Genomic DNA, 10,872 nt, shown 5'->3' on the forward strand with positions numbered 1-10,872 from the left:
ATAAGGACAAAAGTATTGGGACACCTGAGTTTCTCAACCAAATGTGGTTCTTTCCCAAAATGTTATTTTAAAACTGAAGGCACATTATTGTTTAGGGTGTCTGAAAAGCAAACTCCATGAAGATATGATTTGCTTGAGTTGGAGTGGAAATTTAGTGCTATATCTCCTGTTATAGAGTTCTGACCTTAACCCTATTAAACACCCATGGGATAAATTGAAATGCTGACTGCACCTCAGGCCCCCTCACCTCACCTACATCAGTTCCTGACTTTACTTCTGTCTTTACTTCTGTCTGAATGGACACAAATCTCTACAAGCACATTTCAAGTGAAACATCTTCCCAGAAGAGTGGAGAGACTTGTAAGAGCAAATAGGGACTAAATGTGGAATGCAATGTTCAAAAAGCACATACAATACTTATGACCAGGTGTCTGTAAACTTTTGACAATATAGTATATATGATACTGAAATACTCTACAACAACATATTGAACTAGAAAAAAAATGGTTATAATTGTTGTTGTCAGAGAACCACCAGCCACACCTTCCTCCTGTAATCAACACTCTTGCTCAGCCTCTCCCTCCTACTAATCACCAACACCTGTTCCCCATTTACATTCCCCTTTATAAGGCCCCCTTTTCCCCCACTCACCGTCTGATCTACAGGTTACTCCATAGATAATTACTGACTACCTACTGTGCTGTGTGTTTCCATGTTCCTGGCTCCGCTTCGCTGAAAGCACTCAGTTAAATGTATCTTGGCTAATAAAGAACATTTTAATGGCGATATATGACGATGCGCTGGGTCTCGAGGCATTCATCCAACGACCCATCTGCATCTCCCAGTGGCTGGCTGCCTGTCTCTCCGCCGGAGGCTGAACCGGCACCTCACACCGCCGTCTCTTCCATCCCAGAGCCTGAACCTATGTAAATCGGGTCCCAATGGTTAACGAGAAGAGAGAGGGAGTGTCACCCTGTGGGGAGGGGGGGTTTGCCTGTATTGTGTTGATCACGGTCACTTTATTCCCCAGTGTCCTGCCTGACCACGCCCAGCGGTAAGTACGGTGGACTTCAACTCTGAGATCACCCACTTATCCAAACTTCCAGTCAAGCTCATAACCCCCATGCTATCCCTTCTGGTTTCGGCCCTTAATGATTCCGGCTCTGCAGGCAATCTAATCTTACAAGAGTGCCTAAAGCGCCTCCAGCTGAGCCGTGGGAGAAGGACTCAGGATCTCGCTGTCCAGACGATCCAGGGGAAACCGTTAGGACATGGGTGGGTAAAATATTGTGCTCCGGTGGACATCCTCCAAATAGGCTTATTCCATCGTGAAGAGATCAGGTTCCTGGTCCTCGAAAACTCCACTGATAGCATCATTCTTGGACGTCTCTGGCTAGCATGACACTCCCTAAGATTCTCCTGGAACTTATGTGATCTCCTAGAGTAAAGCCACTAGTGCCGGATCCAATGCCCGCACCACCAGCCCCAACAACGCCTGGCCAAAATCTTCCTAGCATCCACACTAGTGGAAAGCCCAAACAGCCACAAGGAAGCGGAGTGCCACTCATTCTGGGACATGGGGATGTGTTGTACCTGGGGTACAACATCAGTCTGTTGGGGGTACGGATGGACCAAGGGAAGGTGAAGGCTGTGCTGGACTGGCCCTGCCCAGGTTCCACAAACGAGCTCCAATGCTTCCTAGGTTTTTCCAACCTCTACCAACGGTTCATCCAGAGCTTCAGCTTGGTCACCGCCCCGCTCACCTATCTTCTGAGGGCAAAGGCCAAAACCATTGTGTGAACCAGGAGGCCGAAGAAGCCTTCCTCAAACTGAATTGGAGGGGCAGTACTGCCCCCTTTCCTATGACACCTGGATCCCCAGCTCTCGTTCATGTGGAAGTGTATGTGGCCACCTTATCCCAACAGACGGGGAAATTGGGAACTGCTGGCCATCAAACTGGCGCTCAAAGAGTGGTGCCACTGGTTGGAAGTGGTAGCGCATCTGTACGGCGACTCGTGGAGAACCAGCCCTCCTAAATGCCCTAAGGGAAAGACATTTGTTCCCAGAACTTGCCGTCAACCCCTGCTAAGGCCGATCGACGAGGCCCCAGGTTCCGGCCACCCAAGGAGGAGACAAACCCTCCTTTTGGTCAAATCTTACTACTGTCAAGTCAAGTCAAGAGTCAAGAAGGTTTTGATTGTCATTTCAACCATACATAGCTGATGCAGTACACAGTGAAATGAAACAACATTACTCCTGAACCCAGGTGCTACATAAAACACCAGTCACAGAACAGAAGAACACAGGGCCAGGAACTAAGATCCTCGCCACATAAGGTGCATGTGTGCAACTAGTGCAAACAGTGCAAAAGACAACACAAGACAGTGCAAGACAACACAGGACAGTGCAGGACAGTGCAGGACAATACACAGAATATAAAAAATAAAAACAGCAATAGCTCCACCAGTAAAACCTGTCGTGACAGAATAAGGTGCACAGTAGCAGAAAAATGTAAACAGAGAAATGTAAACAGAATTGTGCAATTCTACAATAGCAGAAAAATGTAACAGAATTGCACAATTCTGTTTACATTTCTCTGTTTACATTTTTCTTTTTTTTTAAGGATTTGGACAGAATATTGTGCAAAAAAAGCAAGTCCCGGAAGATCAGCAACAAACGGCATGTAAACATTTTGGCGATAATGAAAGGTGTGAATGGTGAAACCTGGGTGTGTGAAGTGTATGTGTGTTGAGTCCGGTTGTACAGATCAGTCACTCAGTTGTGTGTAAGTGTGTATGTGTGTGAGAGAGAGTTCAGTTCAGATGTTTGTTGAAGAGCCTAATGGCTTGCGGGAAAAAACTGTTGCACAGTCTTGATGTGACGGCCCGAATGCTTCGGAACCGTTTCCCTGATGGTAGGAGGGTGAAGTGTGTGTGACGGGTGTGTGTGGTCATCCACAATGCTGTGTGCTTTGCGGATGCAGCGTGTGGTGTAAATGTCCATGATAGAGGGGAGAGAGACTCCGATGATCTTCTCAGCTGTCCTCACTATCCTCTGTAGGGTCTTGCGATCCGAGACGGTGCAGTTCCCAAACCATGCAGTGATGCAGCTGCTCAAAATGCTCTCAATGGTCCCTCTGTAGAACATGGTCAGGATGGGTGGAGGGAGATGAGCTTTCCTTAGCCTTCTCAGGAAGTAGAGACCCTTATGGGCTTTCTTGGTGATGGAGCTGGTGTAAGTTGACCAGGTGAGGTTGTCCGCCAGATGAACACCAAGGAATTTGGTGCTCTTGATGGTCTCCACTGAAGATCCATCGATGATCAGTGGAGAATGGTCACTTTGTGTTCTCCTGAAGTCAACAACCATCTCTTTCGTTTTGTCCACATTCAGAGACAGGTTGTTAGCTCCACACCAGGCTGTTAACCGTTGCACCTCCTCTCTGTATGCTGACTCGTCGTTCTTGCTGATTAGACCCACCACGTTCGTGTCATCAGCAAACCTAATGACATTATTCGAGCTGTGCGTTGGTGCACAGTCGTGAGTCAGCAGAGTGAACAGCAGTGGACTGAGCACACAGCCCTGAGGGGCTCCAGTGCTCAGTGTGGTGGTTCTGGAGATGCTGTTCCCGATCCGAACTGACTTAGGTCTCTTAGTCAGGAAGTCCAGGATCCAGTTGCAGAGGGAGGTGTTCAGGCCCAGTAGGCTTAGCTTCTCGATCAGGTGATGAGGAATAATTGTGTTGAATGTTAAACTGAAGTCTATGAACAGCATCCTTACATAAGAGTCCTTGTTATCCAGATGGGTGAGGGCCAGATGGAGGGTTGTGGAGATGGCATCGTCCGTGGAGCTGTTTGGACGATACGCAAACTGCATGGGGTCCAGTGCGGGTGGGAGCTGGGTCTTTATGTGCCTCATGACGAGCCTCTCGAAGCACTTCATCATGATGGGTGTGAGTGCAACGGGACGATAGTCATTGAGGCAGGAGACTGAAGACTTCTTCGGCACAGGAATGATGGTGGTCGTCTTGAGGCAGGTAGGAACAGTGGCGCTGCTCAGGGAGATGTTGAAGATGTCAGTGAAGACATCTGCTAGTTGTTCTGCACATTCCCTGAGCACACTGCCAGGAATGTTGTCAGGTCCAGCAGACTTCTGTGGGTTAACTCTGCATAGAGTTTTCCTCACTTCAGCTGTGGTTGGACAGAGCACCTGGTCACTGGGAGGAGGGATGGTCTTCCTCACCACCACGTTGTTCTGCACCTCGAACCGGACGTAGAAGTCGTTCAGCGCATCTGGAAGGGAGGTATCACGGTCACAAGCAGGTGATGTGGTCTTGTAATTCGTGATTGCCTGGATGCCCTGCCACATGCGCCGGGTGTCTCCGTTGTCCTGGAAGTGGCCATGGATTCTCTTGGCGTGTGCGCGCTTCGCCTCTCTGATAGCACGGGACAGTTTGGCCCTTGGTCTGAAGGCAGAGTCTCTTGTTTTTAGCAGCGCACGCACCTTGGCGGTCATCCATGGCTTCTGGTTGGAGCGTGTAGTGATGGTTTTGGAGATAGCCACGTCATCAATGCACTTGCCGATGTAGCTGGTCACTGTTGACGTGTACCCCTCCAAGTTGATGAAATCGCCATTGGTTGCAGCTTCCCTGAACATGTCCCAGTCAGTGCATTCAAAACAGTCCTGGAGAGCAGACATGGATCCTGCTGGCCAGGTTCTCACTTGTTTTTGAGCTGGTCTTGAACGCCTGCTGAGTGGTCTGTATGCTGGGATCAACATAACAGAGATGTGGTCTGAGTACCCGAGGTGGGGGCGGGGCTTCGCCCGGTATGCGCCCCGGATGTTTGTGTAAACAACATCCAGCGTGTTTTCTCCTCTGGTTGCAAAGTCCACATTCTGATAGAATTTGGGAAGCACAGTCCTGAGATTTGCGTCATTAAAATCTCTGGTGACTATAAACAATCCGTCAGGGTGTGTGTTTTGAAGTTCGCTAATGGTCCCGTAGAGTACACTGAGCGCTTCCTTAGCATTAGCGCTAGGTGGTATGTACACTCTGAGCACAATAGCGGTGGTGCAATCCCGTGGTAAATAAAAAGGTCTACATCTCACAACAATAAACTCCAGCAGCGATGAGCAGTAGGTGGAAACAAGCACAGAGTTCTTACACCATTCCGTGTTGATGTAAACACACAGACCGCCGCCGCGAGTCTTACCACACATAGCTGCATTTCTGTCGGCACGGCTAGCCCGTCCAGCTGGATGGCGGCGTCCGGAACTCTGTCGCTCAGCCACGTCTGAGTAAACACAAAAACGCAGCAGTGTCTGTACTTACGCCGAGTAGCTTGTTGGAGTCTGATGTAGTCTAATTTATTGTCCAGGGAGCAGACATTTGCCAGCAGTAGTGATGGTAGAGCAGGCCGGATAGGGTTAGCTTTTAGCCTAGCATTAGCACCTGCTCGCTTTCCGCGTTTCTGCTTCCTCGCGCAGCACTTCCGATTCGCCCTCCTCCGTCCATCCACCGCAGGCGATGCCGAGGTCTGGAGGCCTGGTTCTCGGAGCACGCCGAGGTCGCGTAGCTTCTGCCGCAGGTCATCATTAATGGTGTTGTTTGGGTTGTTTCTGAGTTCTTTCAGTGTTTTGCGGTTGTACACAGGGACACCGGTTGCTCCGATGTCCATGTGTTGTGTAGGGCGGGCTACAAAACAAAGTTAGCACTATTTTGGGTCCGGAGCTGCCGCTGCGAGCTACTGCTGCGCCGCCATCTTGGTCAGAACCACCGTACTGGTGGCAAGGGATGATCGGGGATGTAGCGAGATCTGTCTGTACCATGTCAAAAACACCACGCCACTTACAGCGGAAAAACTTGTCACCCTACCTTCCCCACAACGGCCTTGGTCCCATCTGGGAGTCGATTTCGTCACAGATCTTCCGACGGTAGATTCCGACGGTAACACCTGCATTCTCGTAGCTGTGGATTGCTTCTCCAAAGCCTGAGGACTGGATCCCCTCCAAGGTCTGCCCACAGTTCTAGAGACCGCAGTGGTATCCTTCCACCACATGTTTCGGAATTTTGGCCTCCCAGAGGAAATTGTGTCAGACCAGGGCCTCAGTTTACATCCCTCGTGTGGAAGGCGTTCTTCAAGCTCCTCTGTGTAACCATCAACTTCTCATCCGGCTATCCGACTAACAACCAGACAGAGCGGAAGATATAAGAGCTGGGGTGCGACCTCTGATCCTACTGCCACCAGGATTAAACAAGCTGGAACCGGTTCCTCCCATGGGCCGAGTGTGCACAGAATTCCCTGCGCCAAGAATCCACTGGCCTGACCCCATTCCAATGCGTGCTAGGCTTCCAACCCCCACTCTTTCCCTGGACAATTGAACCATCAAACGTCCCGGCAGTAGACCACTGGTTCTGGGAAAGCATGCACGTATGGGAGTCTGCACATACCCAGCTCCAAAGAGCCCTAAGAACCACAAGAAGGTTCGGAGATCCTCGGAGATCAGAGGCACCTCCTTACCAACTAGAAGATCTGGTGTGGTTATCTACCCAAAATCTGTGCCTCCAACTGCCCAGTAGGAAGTTACATCAGGCTATTCAAGATCCTGCATCGGATCAACGAAGTGGCCTACCGGCTCGACCTCCCTCCCTGGTACCGCATCCATCCCACCTTCCATGTGTTGCTCCTAAAACCGTTTTCTTCTCCTACCATAGAGAACCCTGGAGCTACCGTTGATCCACCTCGCCGGAGATGCTGGACTGACCTTGTGTGTACTCCGTCCGAGAGATTCTGAACCTACGACGCCGGGGCTCCACCCTAGAATACCTCGCTGACTAGGAGGGGTACGGACCAGAGGAATGCTTTTGGGTCGCAGACAGGACGCCTTGGACCCAGCACTCCTGGAGGACACCAGTCACCCTAACTGTCCCGCACCCTGTGGTCACGGGCATCCCCGGTACCAGGTTAGGGCATCAGGAGCCACCCCTGGAGGAGGGGTAATGTCAGAGAACCACCAGCCACGCCTTCCTCCTGTACTCCACCTCAGCCTCTCTTTTCTACTAATAACCAACACCTGTTTTCTATTTACATTCCCCTTTATAAGGCCCCTTTTTTTCCCCTCACTCACCGTCCAATCTACAGGTTACTCTATATATCATTACGGACTACCTACTGCGCTGTGTTTCCATGTTCCTGGCCCTGCTTTGCTGGAAGCACTCAGTTAAGTGTATCTTGGCTAATAAAGAACATTCTCTTTTACTCCCAGTTTCTGACGTGTGGTCTATCTGTGACAGTTGTAATGTTGGATTTGTTAGAAGCAAAAATAATTTAATTAAACAGGCAAAGTTGACTGAGTTAAATGTAATAAAATTTAGTTAATTTTTCTTAAGGCCAATTTCACCTAAACCTTGAGGGGCTGATACAAAATAACTGCTTGGTCTTCAGAGCTGGTTAAAGAGCCAAAATAAAACATCTCCTTTAAGCTAGAATATTTCCATAGAATATATTGTGACTGTGGCTTTGAAGTGTGAAACCTCCACATAGATTAGTTTCCCAGCATTCAAAACACAACAAATCAGCATTTTCTTTTTTCTTTTTGGATTTGGCTTTTGGGCTTTCTGCTTAACAAAATTGATTACAAGCCTAAATCTCCTCTAGCAACACAACAAAGGGAATGTAAATGTAAACAGAAGTACTTTCACTCAATATCAAAAAGTCAGCTATCTGGTGCTCCAGGAATCTCTCTCAGGCTAGGGTACATCTCCTGCATGCCTATTCGATGAGAATTGGCAGTTGTCATTGATTTGTGTGAGAAAGACCAGGCAACTTTATCCTACTAAAAGCCTCATCACTTCATGCTTCTATGATTTGAGCCAGCTTAGCCTTACAGTTGTCAACAACATCATTGATGACTGGATGACCTTGGATTGCCTTATAGCAGACTATATGTGTGAAATATCAGCTCTGCATTTCTGAGTAGCCTCAAGCATCACAATTGTAGACAGTGATTTATATTTATTTAGTACTCCATAATAATTAGCTTAAATAAAAAAAAAAAATATATATATATATAAAAAACTCTATACTATATACACCATCCTTTGAATATACATTCTTATCCTCTCTACATGCCTTGTAATCTAACATTTTTATTCAACATGAATATTTGCAAAAGATTTCTTGCACTGCAATGTAAACCTTTTAAAGTGTATACTCTAGGCTGTGAGCATCATGCAAGAAAAGTGATGTGTATGACTTACTTTTAAATACATTAATACAATATAAAAACATGCACTAGTTACACCATATACCAAGATTTAGCAGAATCAAAGTCATGTGCTAATTATATGAAAAACAACAACAACAGATGTGTACTATTTACAAGAAGGCTCCTGTTATATGCTTGGGTGTCTGTGTTTATGTTCTTTTCGTCTTTTGTCTCTCCTCTTAGCCTCATATAAGATTTTCCTCCGGGTTAGCAAGTAATTTCCGGCATCAGGGGGTTTTATCTGAAGTCTGGAGGAGACCGCACTTTGACTTTATCTTCCCTTTGCTTGTATAATGTTTCTATACATGCTGCTTGAAAAATTGTGAGCCCTTTGGAATTTTCTATATATCTGCATAAATATGACCCAAAACATATTTAAATGTTCTAAAAGTGGACAAAGTGAACCAAGTAAAAAAAAAAAAAAAAGACAAAAATATGTGTCATTTATTTACTAAGAAAATGACAATACAGTGGTACGAGTTGACCTACGAGTTTAATTTGTTCCATGGCTGAGCTCGTATCTCAATTTGCTCGCACATCAAATTAATTTTCCCCATTGAAAATACTTAAAATGGCATTATTCCGTTCCAACCCTCAGAATGCCACCCCGTTTTTATGTTACATGGTATTAAATTAGGAAAATACATTTCTAAATAACAAATCTTGTACAAAAACATAATAGAGAGAGTATGTAAAGATATAATAAGGTTTTGTGCAGTGTACTTACCTTGGAGATGAGACGACTTGAGCTTGAGCGTATCCCTAAACTTTTAATATTGTACTTTTTCTTCTTTGCTTATCTTAATTTTCGTCCCAATTTTCGCTTTCTGGCTTCGCTTTGCCATCTAGCAGCGGCGTCTCGAGCTCGTACCTTAATTTTTTTCTTGCATAACAAAGCAAAAAATCGACCGAGTGACGGCTCGTACCTCCGAAAACTCGTACATTAATGCACTCGTAGGTCAAGGTACCACTGTATTACTTTTCTTTGAGTACAAATTTCTTGTCAAAAGTATGCACATCTTTGCTTTCAGTAACCCTACTATGCAGCAATAATTACAATCAAAGGTTTACAGTAACTGTTGAACAGTCCTGCACTACAGCTTGAAATTTGAGCTCATTCCTCAGTACAGAACAACTTCAACTCGAGGATGTTGGTGTGTTTTCTCACATAAAATGCTTGCTTTAGGTCCTTCCATAAAATTATTTTAGATTAAAGTCAGGACTTTAACTTTGCCATTCCAAAACATTCAGTTACTTTTTATTAATAATTGTTTTTTTTTTCTTAGAACATTTGCATGCTTGGGGTCATTGTCTTACTGCATAATCTTTTTTCTTTTGAAATTCTTGTTGCTTTTTCATTTTCTTTTTAATTTGCTTTTATAATTCTGATTTTATTGTTTCATAAATGATGGCAAGCTGTCCTGGCCCAGATGCAGCAAAACAGGCACAAGCCATAATATTACCACCATCATGTTTTACAGATAGGACAAGGTTCTTATTTTAGAAGGCAATCTTTTCCTCTCTGCAACCATAATGCTTCACATTTAAACCAAAAAGTAAATTTTTAGTCTCATCTGTCCACATAACATTTTTTCAAAAGTTCTCTGGCTGGTCCACATGATCTTTAGCAAGCCTCAGATGGAAATCAATGTTATTTTTGTGGAGTAGTGCCTTTTCTTCCTGCAACTCTACCATGCATGCAAAGGTTGTTCAGTGTTTTCCTGATGGTGTGCTCATGAACATTAACATTAGCCAGCATAAAAGAGGCCTTTGGTTGCTTAGAAGTTACCCTGGGTTCCTTTATGGCCTACCTTTACATTTACATTTGTGGAATTTAGCAGACGCCCTTATCCAGAGCGATGTAGCCTAGTGGACATGTTTTCTTCTGGAGTGATTTTTTCTTTTTTTAACCACTCCTGGGGAGGGTAGCAATGGTCTCAAAGCTGTCTGACTGTGGACTAAGTGTAGTATGTTTGTCTCATTTAATGTTTTAGCATCTTAAACAGACATCCTTAAATGATTGAACCTATCAATATGTCTTGATCTGCCCAAGCCACTACTGGGGAACATTTGCTCTAGAATTCTCTATCATTTTTGACCTTATCTACATTAATATAAGCATCTTTTGGAAAGTTTGCTTTTCATGTGCTCATAGAAGCCCCACTTAAATAGGGTCATATAGGATTCTTCCCAAGGGTAGGGCTGCTTACATAAGGCAGTTGCATCATGGAATGTGTTGAGGTATTTTAATCATCACCAATCTCAGTATCAGGATTGACAGGAATCATTCCCTTTGTCATTTTCTCTGTCTCAGAGTTCAGTGGACATTTGCTTTTTGGGATAGCTGCCAGGCCATCCTTTTGCATTGTAGCCTTTTTCTTCTTTAAACCTCCACTTTTCTCATTACATACATATGGTCTGGGCCACATTTTGATTCTTTGACTAATTATATCGAGTTTAAGCATTAGAGCTAAAGGATGAGTGTGGATTTGCCTGAGTTATCACTTGGGCAGTAGCCCAATCATCTTGGTGCATTCCTCCCATGCTTGAAATATCATAATATCTTCTGGCATGCATTCTCTTCATGTGTTTTTAAGAGCCTCAATT

General features: G+C 45.4%; 1 protein-coding gene across 1 annotated transcript; it reads right to left on the bottom strand.

The window, feature by feature from the left end:
• Positions 1-1,913: 1,913 nt before the first annotated feature.
• LOC310726603 (uncharacterized protein) lies at positions 1,914-5,217 on the bottom strand (the record flags this gene model as incomplete). The annotated part of the gene is made up of 3 exons (XM_083542354.1): positions 1,914-2,041; positions 3,753-4,088; positions 4,314-5,217. The coding sequence occupies 3 exons, from the start codon at positions 5,215-5,217 to the stop codon at positions 1,914-1,916; spliced, it is 1,368 nt and encodes a 455-aa protein (XP_083398480.1).
• Positions 5,218-10,872: the final 5,655 nt, after the last annotated feature.

Source organism: Silurus aristotelis (genome assembly GCF_946808225.1).
Source record: "Silurus aristotelis genome assembly, chromosome: 5".
NCBI classification, from domain to species: Eukaryota; Metazoa; Chordata; class Actinopteri; order Siluriformes; family Siluridae; genus Silurus; species Silurus aristotelis.